This window comes from Mytilus edulis, chromosome 2, assembly GCF_963676685.1.
Source record: "Mytilus edulis chromosome 2, xbMytEdul2.2, whole genome shotgun sequence".
NCBI lineage: Eukaryota > Metazoa > Mollusca > Bivalvia > Mytilida > Mytilidae > Mytilus > Mytilus edulis.
The window spans coordinates 69,261,804-69,283,264 of record NC_092345.1 but is presented as its reverse complement, the minus strand read 5'-3'; the positions used below and the strand labels follow the sequence as shown (position 1 = coordinate 69,283,264).

The window sequence follows — 21,461 nt, the reverse complement described above, 5'->3', positions numbered from 1 at the left end:
TAATTTGTTATCAGTGCTGAATCCTTTAACTCAGATGGTAAAACAGAAAAAAAAACCCAAGACATCTGAAGATCCACATGCTGTCTTCAGCAATATATAGGTGTCTAATAAATTTATCAATTGAGCTCTGGAGCCCGGTATCCAGAAAAATGTAAATAATTTTCACAGAGACATTCAAAGATCTGCCTTCAACATCAAAATTATCCAATGACCACATTTTGCATAGTAATTAACAATATACAACAGAATCCATATTTTGAATGTTTATAAAGAGATATAATTACTGATAAATAACTGGCAACACAGACATTTCATATGAATCAAACACGAAACAAAATACACTATTTAAAGAGTCATGCTGGTCATATGGTTGGCATGTTTAGAGATGACGATGTAGGAATGATTCAGACATGATATCATAAGGAAAATTTTGTTATGTAATTGCCCATGTTACAAATTTGATTGCATTGGCTTGCTTAAAAATCTAAGCAGAAATTCTTTAATGAAATCTTTATTGGCATTTTAAACACAACTGGCATGACCTTTTTTCATTTTTATTTTAGCATGAATTGAAACAAATTTTATAATATTAAATCATTAATGAGACAACAGCACAATATGTAAGTTCATATTTGAAGGTTACCAAATGGTTTCTCATTGGTTGACAATTTCTCAAACCAAATTGTTACTCATTTATTGAAGGTTAAAATTACATGTACCAAGTTCTTTCACAAACACATAAAGCTGTTGCATATCCACCTCAAAAAAGAAAATTTAGTTAACATTACAGTTATATTCAAAAATGTTATCTCATGTCTCTACATGTTACTTGAGTCTGTTAGGTAATCATAGCTTGAGTTTTTAGATGAAGCAAAAACAAATCCAGGTAACAAACTAAAACCGAGGGAAACACATCAACTATTAGAGGAAATCAATAAAACAACAGAAACACTGAACTATAACGAAAGCAAATATATCATATACATAAGAAACAAACTATAGATAACAACTGCCATATTCCTGACGATACAGGACATTTTAAGAAAAAATTGGGGTTTGAACCTGGTTTTATGACTAGCCAAACCTTCAGCTTATATGGTATAAAGTTTGAAATATTTTTTTATTGTCAAACGTTTGAAAAATGGACAATATTTTATATTCCTTATTTTTTATTCGTACAGGGAGGAGATTTATTTGATGCTATTACACAGAGTGTGAAGTTTGGTGAGGTGGACTCAGCGCACATGGTCAAAGACTTGTGTAATGCTCTATTTTATCTACATTCACGGTCGATAGTTCATAGGGATCTCAAACCAGAAAATTTATTGGTAAGTTTATATTTTGCAGAAATATACTTGTGAAAAGAAAAACTGTGAAAATTGATGAATAGGGTAAAGTTAACCTTCTGTAGCAAACTTTTTTTTCTTGAAATCTACAAACGGTTCCTTTTCATGTACGATGGGGCGTGACACTCTCTTACTACATACGGGTCTCGCATACAAACACTCTGTATAATGATATTATGGGCATCCAGGAACTCATGAGGGGAACCATGTAAAGGTAAAACGTTTATGCAAAATTATGTGCACATGCAGAAAATCAAAGAGGAAGATCTCTCATTTAGTATGAACTGTTATTTAGGACAGTCATAGACAAAATGAATGTAAATTCATATACATGTACTAGCTATTACAACATATACATGTACTTCTCATAACAATTGCACATCTGTAGATTTTAAACTAGACATCATTGCATCAAATATACCATCGCACATCAGCGAACAGACCATCACACTTCTGCGTGGACCATTGCACTTCAGCGTCCCTATCACACCTCCGAGTCCTACAAATATGCTACATGTATTATGAAAAGATTAAATCAGAAATATTTAAACTATCTAAAACCCTACAGGCAAAAAGAACCATAGCCAGATTTGGCATACTAAGAAAAGAAAAAATGTCTCTATAAAAGATAAGAATAGCCAAATTTGACACAACTTTTGGGAATTTTTGATTATCTATTCTCTTCAACTTATCAATGTTGATTAAACCTTCAACCTGTTTTAAATTAAACACCAATGATGATTCTTGATCAGGAGAAAAGCATTCTTAAATACTATAATTATAGGCCTGGTAACTTTGATGACCTTTTTAGCCATTCTTGTGAATGTTAAGCTGGAATTAGACATTTATTTAAAATTTTGTGTAAATACATTCTTCATTTGAGTTAAATCTTCATTGACATACTTTCGAAATCAATAAATTATAAAAATGTAATATTTCTGAGGTGTATTTAAAAATTGACAACCTTAATAGCAAATTTAACCTGTTTATGTACCTAATAATGTAACAGGAGTCTGCATATCATATGTCCAACTTGTTTTTAAATTATATTGTATTGAATTATGAGGATTCAGTAGTTGAAATTATATTTAAAAGTCATATAACATATTTGTTTTCATCAATATTAGTTTCTATTCTCAAAATGCCTTCTGAGGAAAAACAATGCACCTTTTAACTCACTGCTAGAAGAATTTATCTGGATTTTTTTAAGCATTCACAGTCAGTTGAATCTCTCAAAAAGGGGGGGGGGGGGTGGCTAAATCAGAAGATTGCTCTGGACACAGAATCTAGAGATTTAGTTATTAAACATTCTTTCATCAACTCCTTTAATTTTCTGCAGCATTTGTAATGAAACATAAGGTTTTATTTATGTAATTAAGTGATCAAATATTTTTAAACTTTTTAATTCGTGTGTAAAAGGTTTAATTTCCTTTTATAAAATGTTTAACTTTACCTTGATGTTATTTTTTTAAATGAAATTTATATTTTTATTGGACAACTTAAAATTGCAGTAAGGTCATGAAATTTAATACAGTCTAAAGTCACTGACTGCATAAGCTACATAAGTGACAAATTGCCGTTTTTTAACCTTGAGTTTAAGAAATTTAATGGTACTTTGTCAATCATTTTAATTGATTAATCTGTGGGAACTTTCTGCATGAAAACTATTGAAGGTTGTTGATTGTCATCATATCTAACTTATCAATTATTTTTTTTATATATTTATTTCAGCTGAGTGTTTCATTTAAATGAAATCTCTTAAAAGAAATCACTAGCATATAGTTACATAAAAAAAATTATTTGTGGTCCAAGAATGAGTTCTTGACAACTCTATTTATTTTGATTCACCATAATGGTGCAACAGTGATTGTTGCTCTTTTATCTTCTCTTTTTGAAAAAAACAAATATGATCAATTAAAAAAACAAAATGGCCTTTTTTGGTTGGTTGCTAATCCTAATACAAGAAATATAGTCTACAGTGTTGAAAGCCACGTATCATAATACATGAAGTAAGTTTATTGATATTTTAACTAAAGAAATGGTTTTTGATTTTGTACAGGTACACAGAAATAAAGATGGAACAATTTCAATAAAGTTAGCTGACTTTGGTTTAGCGATGGAAGTCAAAGAAGATATATACACAGTGTGTGGTACTCCAACTTATGTAGCTCCAGAAATCTTGTCAGAAATAGGTAAATACAATTTACAAAAACCAAGTACATAACGTAACGGTACCCAAATTGCACCGAGTACCTAAATTGCACCTATTTAGCAAAAATAGCAGTGGAAATCTTACAAGATTTCCTAGAGACTAAACAATTTGTATTTCTATGATTTGATACTATGCACGTCTTTCAACATAGGTAAAAAATATTCAGATATACTCAAAAGGTTCACAGTATTTATCAACAGATGAAGTGTTTACTGAAAAAGCAAAATAAACCGAAACGTCGCCATGCGACGTCTTCAAAAGGTCATCTTTTTAAAATTAGCAAATACAATATGTTTCAAGTATCCATTTCTTAAACAAGAGGCTGTCACAACGACAGCAAACCGGATTTATTAACATTTATTTGTGTCCTGGCAATATCACAAGAACCATAACTGATGAATGCTGAAAGTGAAAATCGTCAATATCAAATTTGACCTCCATTTTGTAGTCTGTATCAACATATTAAAATTTGAAAAGCTTAGATTGAATGGTTCATTAGTAAATGCAACAACGTGAATGGAAACACCATTTCACGATCTTTCAAGAACCATAACTCCTGAACGGTAAAAGTCAAAATCTTCATTATTGAACTTGACCTCTATTTTGTCATCAGTAACAATCTATTAAAATTTGGGAAGCTTAGGTAGAACAGTTCATGAGAAAATGCACGGACACGACTGGAAACACCATTTTTCAATTTTTCAAGAACCATAACTCCTGAACGGTAAAAGTCAAAATCATCATTATTGAACTTGACCTCCATTTTGTCATCAGTAACAACATATTAAAATTTGGGAAGCTTTGGTAAAACAGTTCATGCGTAAATGCACGAACACAACTGGAAACTCCATTTTTCAATCTTTCAAGAACCATAACTCCTAAACGGTAAAAGTCAAAATCGCCATTATTGAACTTGACCTTCATTTAGTTGTCAGTAACAACATATTAAATTTTTAAAAGCTTTGGTTGAACGGTTCATGAGTTAATGCACGGACAACATTTGATTGCCGGGCGGCCGGGGAATGAAGAGTAAGTTTGGAAAAATATCCAATTTATTCAAAATATTTGAAAAAAAAAGAAACAAAATGTCTGTTATTCGACTTTTGACTATGCAAATTTAAACATGGATGCAATTTGGGTACTCCTCATTACAGAATCATTGATGGTTTGGAGGTTAGTTCAGACCAATTTTTCTATGATTCCATATGGATTGAAAATCAAATTGGTATAACTGTCTGATAGAGAAGGATATGTCTACAAGATAAACACAAACTGGAGCTTTGTGTCTTGATCATAAAAAAACGTAGTTGAAAAAACTGTCAAAATAGGTGCAATTTGGGTACCGTCACGTTAGAGAAGGAGTTTTGCAAGTCAGTGTGAGAAAATAATTCAGTTATATAAGTTATGTAAATTTTTATGATTTTATGATTTTTATTTTACTTGTTTTTAAAATATGTTGGAAGATTTATTTTAATATCTTTTCTGCATACTTTATTGAGTGTGTTTTAATTTTTTTTAACCAATGCCTATAAATTCTTCTAATATTTAAACATGAGGCTTGATAAAACATGTGGGAAATTATGAAGTAGATTACTTCCCTTGACAATTTATTGTTTTGTTTTATAGGTTATGGATTGGAAGTTGATATGTGGGCTGTAGGAGTGATATCCTATATACTGTTGTGTGGATTCCCTCCCTTTAGAAGTCCAGACAGAAACCAAACAGAACTTTTCGAGTTTATCAAAGCAGGAGAATATGAATTCCTCAGTCCTTACTGGGACAATATTTCATCTAGTATGTTTCTAACTTTAGAAGACAAAATTTTACATTTCATTTTTACAAAATCTTTTCATTTCTTTTTAATTGTGTGAATTAATTTCTATAGTATTTCTTATTATCCTTCAAGCTAAGAGTTTTATTGGATAAGAGCAGTCCCATTAGAAATTATACTATGCTTAAATCCTTGATATGGACCATTACTATTAGAATAAATATTTGATGATGTCTTACTTAAATGTGATGCACATTAAAATTCATTGGGGATTGTTAGCAAATATTGCAATGTCATATAAATAGTAAGGTGCTCTTTAAGAAAATAAGAATTCAAACTGCAATGGCTAATTATATTCTCGAATAATTTGTAGTACTGTCTCACTGCAGACAATACAAGTCAAGTTAGAAGTTCACTTTGCTTATTTTGTTTTATCAATATTCAGATGGAAATACATTGATGCTTACACCATTATTTATTAACCATGATGAATATTTTATGGAAACTAGTTGTAATTATACCTACCATCATATATAAACTCAACACAACTTGGTCAATAGTTATTTAGTCATTTCCCTAAAGATATATAGGAATAAAACTTTTCATGTCCATCATACACATTATCAAAGATCTACTCCCCCGAAACTACAAAACCATTTTCAACTAAACTTTGAGTAAACAACCCTATGGTATGTAGTATAAGTTCCTCCCCGAAAGTCAGTCAACAAACAAGGCCCATCTGACTAAGAATAGAACATAAGGGTAAAATGCATTAGTTGTTATATTGGAAGCGTTATTGCCTTTACAATGATATTTATTTTTTACTAAATTTGATTTCTTTTGGCTATTATCTTGAAAACTATAACATATATGTAGAAACTGTGAACCAAAAAAAATGATCAGCATTAACAAAATCTACAAAAATGCCAATATGACCACTTGATAACTCTTTAGAGAAATTTTACTAACTTAATTCTTGAATTTGCCTGGAACATTGAAAACTTGAAACAATTAACAGCAAAATTATCTGTAAAGGACATTTATAACAATGTCAAAATGACAGAAACCATTGCCTTATAGTAGTAAATTACCTTTAAAGATGATTCTTTACAAACTTTTATTTTTTTGCATGTCATGTGAATTTTTGACAGACAAAGAATGAAATTGATCAAATGAAAGGTGATCATGTATAGTTTTTCCAAAAGAATTTCTGAAATAGCCAATATGTCTGTCATTTTTTACAATGTCTAATAGAGAACATCTGACATAGATCTTGACAAAGTATGAACGAGTAAAAAGAATATATTCAGAAGTAAAGGAAGTACACCACTAATTCATGGCCCCTTTGCTCAGTTTCAACAAGGCACTGCTCTTTCATTTTAAGTTGAAAAAAAGTGACAATCATTGCATGTCAAATCAACACTTTATGGTGTTTTGTACTGAAAAAATCAGCATACCTTTAATGGCAAATAAGAAAGAACTGATTTGTCTGAACTGGCAACATGTACCCTCTTTTTATAATTTCATGCAATTTTTTTATTATTCATAATTATAAGTCAAAAAGAGTTCTATAATGATCACCAGTCATTCAGCTTTCATTCGATACTAAAATTACCTCAATTTTCTACATATTTTGAAAGTTGTTCCCATCCTTAGGAAATTTTTGTGTTAAAAATGTACTACTTTCTTGTATATGCTTTTGGTCCGGCCAGGGATAAGTGGTGTTACTCCTTAACATAAAACTACAGATAACATACCTGACTTTTATATTTTAAAGATGCTAAAGATATGATAGAACACTTGCTAGTCGTGGATAGGAAGAGACGATTCAATGCCATAGATACTCTGTCTCACCCATGGATAATTACAAGTGGTGATACATCACATCCACAAGACAACGCCAAAATAGAAGAAATGCGAAGAAATGCACGCAAGGATTTGGAATTGAATGCAAGACTGGCATTAGACTCTTATCAGAAACATAAAGAGAAGCGATTAGCTGCTCAAAGTGCTGCATAGTTATATTTTATATAGTGTTGATAGGTTTCTACGACTTCCAGTTTAATGGAAAATTTCTCCTATGTTTTTTAACATCAGATTACACTGGAAATATTTTTATTACAGTTTGATATTGTATTTGAATATTTGTTGACATTATCAGAGGACTTGAAAATTGAGTTTTCAAATATTTGCAACTGTAAAACATTGCTGTGTTTTGGTATTTACATGCAGTTTAGTCGATTCAAAAGAAAACTATGAACTATTCCCAAACTCAATATAGAAGTTCTAAGATAGTCTGTGTTTCTTGGGCTTATCTTATTTAACACACATCAATCACATGATAAAGCATGGTTGGGATGAAAAAACATGTCTTCTGCAAGAAATATTTACCAATGGTTAATGTCACCTGACCATTCGGTTTTCTATAGGGTTAGAAGGATCAGAACAAAATACAAGGTGGTTATATATTTTAAGTGTAAGTCAGTCAAAATCATTCCATTTTCTTTATTCACCAATGAGAAAGACCAGGCATGCCTGAAAAAATGTCACATGATAAGACTTTTTCAACCTCCATGTTGAAACAACCAATATTGTGGAACATCAATTTTGTGAATTACCTAAAAAGTCATCTGCCTTTGTAATGGATATACAAACTTATTGACTATGGATTGTAGTCTGTTAGATTTGGAAGTTTGCATTAAACCTAGATTAGGGTACATCTGTTTATTTAAGCCGTCCATATAGTATTTATCTGATAATTTTATATATGTTTTTGTCTCAATACTTTATACTGATAGAGATTTATTTTTCATAATCCGTCCAACATTAGTTTTTTTTCGTCCATGTTTTTTTTCTGTTAATTTTGACAATTTTTTGTATTTTACACATGACAATTTTTTTTAAAGCTTTTTAACATGTGAATGTATGTTCATTGTGAAATTTTGCCCTGTCATAAAGATCTACTATTTTTATTATTTTTGAAGTCATTCTTTACAGTGCTTGTGTAATACGTAAATTTTATAAAGACATACTTTTCAATTTATATTATGATTTTACGTCAATTTATTTATTTGTTTGGGGAAGGCAAGGAAATAATTTGGGTTTTATCAATGAAATGTAAATTTGGAAAGTTTAGATTTGAAAAAAACATATTCTGGATTTTCTAGGATGAGAATTAAGTTTCTTAAATCTTCTTGTTCACATGAATTAAATAATTTTAAAATGTGGTTACGACTGTCCTTCCATGATGAATTAAGTGCTGTTTTATTGCTGTCTTGAATGAAAGTGAATGTGATATTCGACGCACTACACAAGTAGTTTTGTCTATGTGCCAAAAACAGATTGTTTATATATTCGTTGCTATAACAAAGATGTAAATATACTTGTTGTTTCAAATTCTGTGATATAAAAATCTATAAAAGTGATATGTATATATATATATATATATAAATAGAAATATATGTTAAAATATGTTTTCATATCTTATGTGGTGATGAATTCATCACATTTCTCCAAAATATCATTTTATATTTATCATTACAACAAAAGGGAAAAAGCCGTTACAAAGTACAAAAGGCGTGGGATATGAATTCCATTTAAATGACAAATGCACAGTTTAAGAAAATATTTATAAAGATATATCCTGCAGTACCTTGTGTCACTAGTTTTAACCTGTACTTAACATATCGTTACATTGTTTGAGGTATAGGGTCATTGTTAAGTGTAAATTTTTGAACTGCGTATACATGTAATGTGTAATTTTTGTTAAATGTCTATTTTACACTAAAGAATTTAAAATTTCAGGAAAAGTTGTATTTTGTTTTACTTTTGTTTTATTCCAATATTTTATAGTTTAGTGGTCATTACTTATCAGAATATCACAACTTTTCATTTGTTTTGAAAATTCATTGTTAAGGACAAATTTTTGAATTGATAAGAAATTCGTTATCATCAATATCAAAATTGTATGTGCAGTTATTACTTTAGTATTTATATGAATATTCATTCATTTCACTCAAACATGTATGAATATGTAAATGACATGCTTGCATGAATATTCAGTGTATAAGTGTCATAAGATTCCATGTTTATTTTTAAGCATATTTGATATATATATTAAAGTTGCTGTTTACTTACTTATTTTTTAGAAGAAAGATATTTAAATGGTAGTAAATTTAATTTATTAATAAGCTGTATGAGGATTATTTCTTAGTACATAAATCTTAGGTAGACTCCTTTCCTGCTGAAGTGATTCTTTAATATATTATTCCATTAATGATTGAGACATTTAACAAGTTGAAGAAGATATTTATAGATTATCGTTGATCATCTCAACAAGATTGATTTTCTCGATTGAGCCCGTACGGCGAAAACGAGAAATGCAATAGAGTTGAGATGACCAATGATAATCTGTTTATCGCTATTTTACCTATGAAGACGATGTCAAATTCATGTCAATTTCCTTAACAACGTTACATGCCTCCTTAGTTCTAGCGATAAATTTCATCTCAAGCGAGTAGCATGATATGAAAAATTTTCACAAAAAAAGATCAAAGCAAAACTGAAAAAAAATAGCGATAATCAACATAATTTTAAATATCTATTTCTTCATAGCTATTTATGATTCCAGCAAATAATTTGATTAAAGCTATGCTCCTTCATCTAACAATGCCATCTAGAATGGGTTAAAAAAATCTATTCAACTTTATTTTCTCTTGATCTCCATTCCTGCAATTACTAAGTAAAATTGAAAATATTCTATATTTTGTATATGAAGGAACATACTTTTGAGGTGAGACAAAGGTCCTTGGCCCACAGAAACATTACGATTAACATTCATTTTATAAATCATCTTTAGTTTATGAAAGAAGGGAGGAAGTCCAATGTATTCAAATGAACGATCCTGATAGGCCTTCAAATATGGTCACTTTCATCAGAAGGAGTCTGCCATTATTAGTCTTATAAAGCTTTGTACCAATCAAAACATAGCTTAGAATTGTATCTTTTACCAATAAACAAAATCCAAATTACAAATCTTAATTCTAAAAATTTAAAAACAATTTTCCCTGTAATGATGTGTCAAATTTTTATACTTTACTGTATGGTTAAATTCTGTTGTCAGGCTTTTTTGTTTAACTGCTGGAAGAATATTTACAATTCTCATGATGAAATCTCAGGATAATTTCAGGATTGTAATTAAAAAATATAACGGTTACACTGTTGCAACAGTAAAGTCTTGTTACTATGGACTAACTTGTCATGTTACACTGGTTTATTGGTCAATAATAAAATATAATTCATAACATTTTGTTTCTTTTTTTTTTTTATATATGTTACTTAAGTATATCAAATACAGAAAGTAAATGATATATACATGAAACTGATTGTCTGAATTATTGTTCATTTTATTGCACTACTACTGACAATCCTATGACATATCCTTTCATTTAAACCAAAATCAAAAGTTGCCAAGATTAACTATATCCTTATGCCTTTTTTCATGTTTTGATTTTTCTGCCCTGCCTACCATAGTAGTTTGTTTGGTCTGTCCATTCATCCTTTCAATTTTTGGTAAGATAGTTTATAATGAAGTTGTGGTTACATCAACTTATGTCTTTTTAATAGTACAATTTTGACTGATGTCAAATTAAAAAAAAATATGTGCCAAATTAGGGTTTAATCACCCAAGATTACTCATTTGTGTCGCGGATAACATGAAGAAATTTTATTTTAACATTTTCTGCATGTTCCTTTGTTCAAGTTTGTCTGCAGTGACAGTCAATATGTATAAAAATCTCAAAATCAAAGATTTTCTGAACATGACACCTCAATTGATAGTATTGATGAAAGTGGATGGCTGCTAACTATTCAGCGATAAATTGAATGTATATTCAGAGAGAGAACATATTAATGATATATGAATATTTATCCTGCTTTGTACTAGACTGACATGCTTAGTCCAATTTGTAACTTGCTAGTTCACAAGGAAACAATCCACAGGAAGATATGTCATCCTATCTTACACATTACTCTGACTTCAAGCTGACCAGTCTTACTCCATTATGCCCTGTGTTTAGTGGAGAAACAGCAAATACCAATTTTCAAGTCTTTGGGTTGACCTAGCAGGAAGGTTAGAACTCACAAATTCCCACATCAAATATAGTTGACCTATTGCTGATAAACCATGTAAACTTAACATTGACAAATGAACATGAAAATGAGGTCAAGGTCAGATGAATTCTGCTATACAAACATACCCCTTACAATTATTTCACATGTCAATTATACCTGATCCATTTCTCAAGAGTATCTGAGAACCCTACCAAACTTCATACTGACAAATAAACTATACAACAGACTTCATGGTAAACTTTTCAATCTACAGGACCAAAGCTGAATTTTACGAAAGTTTAAGTTAGATTCTATGGACTTAAGTAGGCCTGACAGTATTGTTACAAGCCTAGGCTGGTGGGCCTGAGGTTGAGCACAAATACTCATACAGTTGACCTATTGCTTATAGTATCTTAAGACATGAGCTTTATCACTAGACATGGAGACCTTGCAAGGATCCCACAAGGTCGAGGACAATGAACAAATGCCACCAAGAAACTTTTAAACCTAGTGCATTTGTATACAAGAAATGAAGCATTCAGTTGTTTTACATTCTGATTTATATCATTTTATATAACAGTTCAACCTGCAGATTTAGCATCCCTATGTATGTATTGCATTCTGCAATCGAGAAAAAATACCAATAATGACTTTAAATTTAAACTAGAGACTCTAAAGTTAGAAGTATCAAAGGAAAACATTTTGTAAAAGTTTACAAAAATTTACGAAAATTGTTTAAAATTTACTATAAAGAGCAATAACTCCTTAAGGGGTCAATTGATAGTTTTGGTAAAGTTGACTCATTAGTAGATCTTACTTCGCTATACATAATTGCTGTTTACAGTTTATCTCTATCTTAGATAATATTGAAGATATTTACCAAAAACTGCAAAATGTTCTTAAAATTACCAATTCAGGGGCAGCAACCTAACAACAGGTTGCCTGATTTGTCTAAAAATTTCAGGGCAGTTAGATCTTGAAAGATTTCTACTACTGTCAGATTTGCTCTAAATGCTTTGGTTTCAGATATATTAGCCACAAACTGCATTTTACCCCTATGTACTATTTTTAGCCATGTTGGCCATCATTGGTTGATGGACGGTGTCATCAGACACATTTTTAAACTAGATACCCCAATGATGATTGTGGCCAAGTTTGGTTAGATTTGTCAAAGTAGCTTCAGAGGAGAAGATTTTGTTAAAAAGATTACTACAATTTTAGAAAAATGGTTATAAAGGGCAATAACTCCTTTAGGGTGACAATTTTGGTCATATTGACTTATTTGTAGATCTTACTTTGCTGAACATTATTGCTGTTTATAGTTTATCTCAATCTATAATAATATTCAAGATAATAACAAAAGACTGCAAAATTTTCTTAAAATTACTAATTCGGGGGCAGCAACCCAACAACAGGTTGTCTGATTTGTCTGAAAATTTCAGGGCAGATCAATTTTTACGGATAAACAATTACACCGTCAGATTTGCTCTAAATACTTTGGTTTCAGAGATATAAACCAAAATCTACATTTTACCCCCTATGTTCTATTTTAGCCATGGCGGCCATCTTGGTTGGTTGGCCAGTCATCGGACACATTTTTTTAAACTAGATACCCCAATGATGATGTGGCCAAGTTTGGTTAAATTTAGCCCAGTAGTTTCAGAGGAGAAGATTTTTGTAAAAGTTAATGACGACCGACGCCAAGTGATGAGAAAAGCTCACTTGGCACTTCGGGCCTGGTGAGCTAATAACAACAAACCAGTGTTTACTGATTTGTATCACTACAATATAATAGTTATTTCAAAAAGGTTGAATTTCCAGACATTTATTCATCATCCATGCACGAACTTGTCTCAGAAAAATATATATCTCTGTACATTTACCTCAGTTTCAGGTAAAGACATATGTGATCTTTTTTTCTGAGACAAATACTTTTGACCATCCACATGAACTTGCGGTCATCCGATGTTCAGTACTTCAGTACTTTGATTAAATTTGCACAAGTATTTGAGCCAAATAAGGGCATTATTGTCCCTATTCTTTTGTTTTACAGACAAAACAGAAATAAAGACTTCCATATTTATTAACACTGTCATGTTAAGATTAAGAAAAGTACATTTTAACAATAACCATTGTCATTTAAAATATTTGTAACAACCTAGCAATGATTTTGTATACAAAAAAAGCACCATATTAATCACAGGGCTTGCATAAATCATGGTTTTTCTCTCATATAACATATACATACATGGAACAAAATATTAAAATCTGCTTAACATTTGTTATATTACTATTTACATATTCCGCGCAAGATTATAGAAGTCTGTCTGATTCTTTAGATCATTTTTTCTCCATAGGTTGCAGTAAGTACCAGGTAAGGTAAAAATGGACAAAATATCTTCAAATTCAAATTATTTTAACAAGTTAGACTGCACAAACTACCTGTCATGTTGTTCTAGCCCATAACTTATTAATGATCATTGGTTTCAAATAAATGCTGATTTTTAAGAAAATTTTAGGCATCAGTATTTTTACAGCAAAAAGTTGTCAGGAATCGATACAGGTATTGGTTATCATGACATTTGGTGGTCCTATTAAAATTTAACTATACAACCAAAGAGAAACTTTTTCACACATACCGGTATACATATACATATATTAACAAAATACATAATACATATAGATTTATGTTATTTTGTAATGAGTTTGCATTATTATCACAGGTAACTAGATGAGCTTTATTTGCCATCTGGTCATCAACTGGACAAGCTGGTGACCATCCAGGTCGCTGATTATAGTTCTGTTTCTCCAGCCAATCTTGTAAAGGTTTGAAGTAATCTAGGATTGGACCTACATCCATTTTACGTTGTCCTGTTAATTTTTCCATAGCTTCAGGCCAAGATACTGAGGATCCAAGCTTTAACATATCACTGTAAAATATAAATACTTGACAATTTCAACTTATTAATGAAAGTTTTAATCTGCTTTCACAGTTAAACATATCACCATAGTAACGAAACTGGTATCATTCCACTTTAAGATGAATCAGTAACCAGTCCAAAGTCAGGAGCCTGTAACCAGTCCAAAGTCAGGAACCTGTAACCAGTCCAAAGTCAGGAACCTGTAACCAGTCCAAAGTCAGGAACCTGTAACCAGTCCAAAGTCAGGAGCCTGTAACCAGTCCAAAGTCAGGAGCCTGTAACCAGTCCAAAGTCAGGAACCTGTAACCAGTCCAAAGTCAGGAACCTGTAACCAGTCCAAAGTCAGGAACCTGTAACCAGTCCAAAGTCAGGAACCTGTAACCAGTCCAAAGTCAGGAACCTGTAACCAGTCCAAAGTCAGGAACCTGTAACCAGTCCAAAGTCAGGAGCCTGTAACCAGTCATCTTTGTTTGCTGTATATCATATTAGTTTTATGTTCATGGTTTTGTAAATGAATTAAGCTGTTAGTGTTCTTGTTTGAATTAAGCTGTTAGTGTTCTGGTTTGAATTGTTTTACATGTCCTTGCAGGGTCTTTTATGAATAACTATATGAGATATGAGTTTTGCTCATGGTTGAAATGGTCGTACATTTGGTTGAAGGTTGTCTCATTGGCATCTTCTTATTTTTCTATCCAACTCATTTTACTCACATCACAGAGTAAAACTTTCTAAGTCATGGCAATGTAACATAACAATTAATCCTGAAATTACACTGACATGCATGATTGAATCATCTAATTTCCTAGTGTGGTACAAACATTGACATGATTTTACTGTATATATTGATTGAGTAGAAGAACCCTACCTTAATAGTTTCCCAGCTTCTTTAGATCTATAAATATCACATCTATGTAATGGTCCAGTATGTCCTGCAGCATCACATAAAGCTTTATGAAATTGGAACTGTACCACATAACTTATAAAATATCTAAAAATGGAAAAGACAGTTTCAAATATAAAGGATCACATACAGCTTTGTGGAACTGTAACTGTACCATATACATTATTTCTAAAAATAGAACAGACAGTGTCAATCATGCAGCAATATATATACTTTGTTCAACTATATTAAGGTGGTATATAACACTAGTGACTACAGGGAGATAACTCTGTAAAAATCAGCTCAACGTTTTAATCACCTTTTATTGTTACAGAAATATAAGAAAAAAGAAAAAAAGCTTCTCGTGGATTAAAACTAGTGTTTGTTAAACTGCTATATATCCAATGAAATTTTTCTGATAATGTGTGATGTTCAAGTTTTTGAAATTTTTATATTTTTGTCAAAGGGTCAAAGTGAAAATATTTTGTTAACATTTTGTGAAAATTAAACGAGCCACATGAATTTTAGTCAAGGTGTTTGGTACTCCCTACAGTATCTTTGATAATACATAAAACAGAATTAAGTAAAAAAATGGAAACAAGTGAAACTGTGAGCTACTGCTCCCTGATGATACCCCCGCCACAAGTGGATAATTTTAATAGTGTAAAATATGCAAGTGTTCGGTAAACAGGAAGTTGTTGAGTGATGAATCTGAAAACACATCACACAGTATTGCAGACTTATATAAACTCTGAAACCAAATTTCAGAAATCCTTGTATTGTAGTTCCTGAGAAAAATGTGAGGAAAACTTTCAACTTGGTTATCATGTGTAAAATAATACAAGTGTTTGGTTAACAGGAAGTTGTTGAGTTATGAATCTGAAAACGCATCACACGGTATAGCTGACTTATATTAACCCTGAAACCAAATTTCAGAATTCCTTGTATTGTAGCTCCTGAGAAAAATGTGACGAAAAATATTCATGGGACAGACGGACTGACGGATGGACTGACGAACGGAAAGGCAGAGGTAAAACAGTATACCCCCCTTTTTCAAAGCAGGGGTATAATTAGAGGGTGGTAAAGGAACATAGTTATCTTTGTAGAGCAGATCAACACTTAACAATAGGTCACATGCCTAACGTAAAAACTCATTTGACTTACTCTTTCTTGTCTGTTTGTCTTAAGAATGTAACTATAACCATAAACATATAAAATTAAAAATGTTCAGCAACAAAGCCATTCCTTAGTAACAGTTTAACTAATATGCAACATGTTGAATTTAGAACTGCATATTCTCACTGATTATATTAACCAACTTTCATTCAAATACTTCTTACTGTACTTCATTATTGAGGATTTCTTTTCCGTCATACAGAGCTCAAATATTTTCATCAAACTCACAAGTTATTAAATATATTGAAGAAGATCACAGACTTACCCAATGAAAAAAATAACCAGTTTTGACTCATTTCTTATACTACAAAAATAAAAGGGATGAATAAATACAACATTTTTTTTAACTTACTTACCTTATATAAGCTACATTTGCTGGAATGTGATATTTAGATCCAGGATCAAAATCATCATCTGTTCTCTTTACAGGTGGAGAAATACCCTGGTATTTGCATCTGTAATACAAATATACATGTCACATCAGTTTATAGGCCATCAGACTATAATTAAAAATGTTATGGCAATCAAATTTTATTATTTATCACTTTCAATAAAAAGAGAAAGCTTACAAAAAAATACACAGAAATAGAGATATAAATATTTTACTTATTATATAGCATTTGACAGTTCTATATACAGCATGTATGTTATTTTGTATGACAGCTCTGTATTCATGTTTCATTTTTCTTTGCATGCAAAATGAAAATTTTTACATTTTACTTTTCAAATGTTGTGCACTAATTGCAGCTAGTTATAATAAAGATTATATTAAGTCAAAAAATTTGTCAAGAAGTCAATTAGGTACCTTAGTTCCCACCATTTATCATTCATGTGATCTGGTATTGTCTCACGACTAAACACACTCCATCTCCATTTATCTATTAGATATCCAAAGGGTAAAAATGCTACCTTTTCTAATGCTCTTTGCATTAGGAAGTTTATATCAGCCTCTACAACACAAGTAAGCAAGAGGTTATACATACACATATGTAGATGTTTTTGATGTCATATTGATTGATTTTACATTCAGTCTCATTGAGAGAAAAATAAAAGTCATTCAGCCTACCCTTTACATCATTTAACATGTAATACTAAGTTTGTTATTGCATAGGGTTTATATTATATATATATACATCAAAACAACATGTGTAGTTTATTTTCTTTTTTTTATGTTTAGCATTTCATATGTAGAAGAATTAAATAAAAACGTTTAAATTAGCTGATCATGATGGTCTGTATAAGCTACAGAATAGAGAAAATGTCTTTAAATTAAAATAGAAACAATAGAAACAATTGGGTAATCATGGTAATTGAATGAGGAAAACAAAATAAAAGTGTTTAAATTTACAGAATAATGAAAATTTGTATTATAAAATAAATAATACAGAAAAAGATGACAAAAGGCATCCTCTCCATACTGCTACTAAGACCCTCTTTAACTCTTCCCATAACTCAAAAGACCTAAACCTATAAACTCTAAAGCCAGAATTAAGAAGACATATCTTAGACATGTCTAAAATAGGCATCTCAATGATAGGAAAAAGTAAAATTGAGTTATCTTTCTTTATTTGGGTGTGCTCTTCAAGTTTTGGAGGATTATACACAGTACGTAGAAGAATTAAATATGATCAATGGCGGCAGGTTTTGTAATTTTCGTATCATAGCTGAGGGCAGCCAAAGACAAATTTCGTCTGAATTTGCTGCTTTTAAACGGAAAACAAGTAAAACGATGTTCTTTAACAAGTTGATTATTGTTTTGGACCTTCTGTCAATTACGCTTTCTTCATACAACTACGGTAAACATTGCAAATTGCATTGTCGTATGAACATTTCTACAAATGAAATAGACAAAATGCCAACTGACCAATTCTATTTGAATTAATTAATGTTGATGATCATTAATGACTCATCCAATAAACGGATTACCTGTAACAGCAGATTATGACACCTGTTGTAACCGATGATTAGCTTTGGGTCGTAAACAAAGTCATAAACTTATCACCAGGTAAAATTTTGTATAATTTTTTTTTTTTTTTTAACTTTTTCCAATTGAAATGAAGATTGATATTGTCAAGAAATGAAAATTTTTACATAGGAAAATGTTGGCGCCAGAAATATTGCCAGCATCCATTTTTGTCAACAGATGATATAAAAAATCACAAATTACGACATTGGCGACGCACAGGGCTGTCCCTGTGTGTAAATATGTATGTTAAACTTACCTTCATCATTTTCTACTTTATCTAGAAGATTTATTTTATGTAAATGTACAGGAGTAGAAACAGACAGTGCCATTACATCTCCTATAGCTTCATGGAATCCTAAAAACAAAACAAGACTGCATCTTTTGCTAATTAAGTTATAACAATTCTAAACATTATAAATTACTAACATCTTTTCCCTTTTATCACACATATAGTCTCTCTAACTCTTTGTAGAGTGTGTCTCTTCTATGTTTTATGAACTATTTGTATGTTTTATAAACTGAAGAGGTGAGACTTAAATATAATATTGCCTTGTCACATTCATGCAAATAAATGCTTCCTCCAACTCAGGAGTGAAAATGGATTGGTGATTACAGTTAATTCCTTTTTATACATTATATGAAGTACTATGTATGTACCATTTTAAACAGAATAAGACCTGCTATTGTTGGAAACCTTTGTAAATCCAACTGGTTAGATAACCTACATTAGGAAGTATAATATATTGTCCATTTCACACTTAATAACAATGCTGACCATCGTTAGAATCCTCTTTAAATCAATACATAATTTTTTATGGACGAATATACATCAACTGTCAGTTTTATACCATGTAAATTATAGTACATGGCCTACATCACATTATATAAATATGACAAAAGATTAAACTATAATAGAGGAATCCCTCAAATTGACGTATTCACTATGGTTGAAATCTTACCATTATTGGCACCCTCCCTGAATTTTACTGGTTGATTTTTATATTGTAAGAAGTATTGTATATGGCCCATTTCATGGTGGATAACAAACAGATTCTCCATGGTGACTGTAGTACACATCTTAATTCTGAAAGATTCATACAGTGACATATTATGTATCTTTCTAAGCAAATTTTTGTTAAAAAGATGTTTTATTAAATTTTTCAAAAATTGATCTCCCTTTTAACTAGTTTCCATTGAGAATTAATGACTTTAAAAACCACACTTGATCATCTCCTCAAAAAAATTCAAAACCATTTTTAATTCCACTGTGTTCTACACTCAGTTATTTGTTCAATATTACTTCTCAAGTCACTATGTAACAAAAAGTAAAAAAAAACAAAAATATGGAACTCAAAGGAAAATTCAAAACAGAAAAGTCTCTAAAAAAATGTCAAAATCATAAGCTCAAGCATATCAAACGAATGGAAAACAACTGTCATATTCCTGACTTGTTACAGGTTAATGTAGAAAATGGTGGATTTGACAAGTTAATCTTTTCATTTTACTCACATCTGGCAATCTTGTTTGCTTCGAGAGTTAAATCAACAGTACAAATATAAGGATCCATACATATATTTCTTAATACCTAAAGTCCTTTTGATTATAGAAGTCACAAGCTGATGCATAGCAGACCATTTGAACATATTATATATTTTTCATACCTAAAGTCCTTTTGATTATAAAAGTCCCAAGCTGAAGCATGACAGACCATTTCTACACCAGGGGGATTTACCATTATGGTATCATTCCAGAAAGTGGCTGGCATCTTCTCCAGTCCCAATGATGTGAAAAATTCCTCAGCCACTTCGAACATTTTCTTTGGTGTATATCCCTGTAATAAATTTAAATTAAATTAACTTTAAACTCTTTTTCATATATAAAATTGTATATATAAAATAAAAACAATGTTTAAACTACAAATGATGTATAGAGAAGCAGTATGGTGATACATATACCTTATTTCAAACAAGCTCATACTGCAAAATAAAGTTAGAATCTTTTGTTTCACTGTTTGAATTATGCATCCTTGTTTTCAAAATTCCAATAGGGAACATACCTTTTATAATTGTATAAATAAACCAATTGTTCAAGACGTTTCGGCCATTGGCCTTCTTCAGTTGTTTATTATTCCTCTAAACTACATGGCTGACATTTCTTTTTTCAATCAAACTCCAATTTCTTATCTGTTTTATTCATTTTGAACAGAACTCAATTTTCAAGGTTCATCTATTAACAGTAAGTTGTGTTCACTTATATCAAATTTTTATTTACTATAAGAAATATTTCTAAAATACTAATTCATTGCACCAGTGTATGATAATCACACTTTTCCCAAGTAAACAGTGTGACTTCATATTTGGTCAGATTTCATTTGGGAAAATTGGACACTGATACAGCATTTCTATAGTTTATTATTCCAATCAAATTGCTCCTCAAATTCATAACAGATAAACCTTAACTTTTGCAGCAAACCCTAATTTTTTAAAGAGATTAGGGTACAAAACTCCCAAAACAAAGTGTGTTATGGTGAAACAGAAATGAAGGTGTAAAGGATGTTCAAATTTAGTATGATACAAAAATTAGAAGATCTTGTATAATTGTCAATGAAGCAACTCTCTACCAGTGACCAAATGATGAAGAAGTTAACAACTATAGGTCATCAAACAATTACCACATAGAATACTGGTAAAACTCTTCTTTAACATTTATTTAATCTAATCTCTCATGGATTGTTACACATTAATTTTACCTGATCTCTCATGGCTTGTGTAACATCAATGTCTTCTTTATTTTTAAATGGTACAAGTAAATGATAGATGTTATTCCAATGCTGGCCCCACATGTTACCTGTTAAAATAACTTCTTTTAATAATCTAGTTGTGTAATCATTTACTTTAGACAATTCTCTTTTAACATTTTTTGCAGAAGTGTTACCTCAAATCTATAGTTTGTTTGGTCACTCAAAGTTAGGGAAATAAATTATTGGTAATTGAAAATCAGAAATAGTTCACTTGAATTTTTTATAACAAGTAACATATCATTAACAATTTAATTTTACAATCAAATTTATCATTTAAA

At 30.7% G+C, this 21,461-nt stretch overlaps 2 protein-coding genes across 13 annotated transcripts in view; one reads left to right on the top strand and one right to left on the bottom strand.

Moving 5' to 3' along the window:
• The window catches only part of LOC139512767 (serine/threonine-protein kinase DCLK3-like), a 59,482-nt gene extending 48,850 nt beyond the window's left edge, over positions 1-10,632 (top strand). For all 10 annotated transcript variants that reach the window (XM_071300662.1, XM_071300660.1, XM_071300657.1 and 7 more), the window contains 4 exons: positions 1,182-1,328; positions 3,406-3,538; positions 5,185-5,352; positions 7,107-10,632. In XM_071300662.1, the coding sequence (XP_071156763.1) occupies positions 1,182-1,328; positions 3,406-3,538; positions 5,185-5,352; positions 7,107-7,348 (690 nt within the window). In that variant the 3' untranslated portion in view covers positions 7,349-10,632. The remainder of the gene's footprint in view (positions 1-1,181; positions 1,329-3,405; positions 3,539-5,184; positions 5,353-7,106) is intronic.
• A 2,873-nt stretch (positions 10,633-13,505) lies between these two features.
• Positions 13,506-21,461, bottom strand: part of LOC139512766 (uncharacterized) — a 107,841-nt gene continuing 99,885 nt past the window's right edge. For all 3 annotated transcript variants that reach the window (XM_071300653.1, XM_071300654.1, XM_071300656.1), the window contains 8 exons: positions 21,133-21,230; positions 20,045-20,214; positions 19,343-19,467; positions 18,640-18,738; positions 17,223-17,367; positions 16,774-16,872; positions 15,227-15,349; positions 13,506-14,370 (listed from right to left, as the gene is read on the bottom strand). In XM_071300653.1, the coding sequence (XP_071156754.1) occupies positions 14,070-14,370; positions 15,227-15,349; positions 16,774-16,872; positions 17,223-17,367; positions 18,640-18,738; positions 19,343-19,467; positions 20,045-20,214; positions 21,133-21,230 (1,160 nt within the window). In that variant the 3' untranslated portion in view covers positions 13,506-14,069. The remainder of the gene's footprint in view (positions 14,371-15,226; positions 15,350-16,773; positions 16,873-17,222; positions 17,368-18,639; positions 18,739-19,342; positions 19,468-20,044; positions 20,215-21,132; positions 21,231-21,461) is intronic.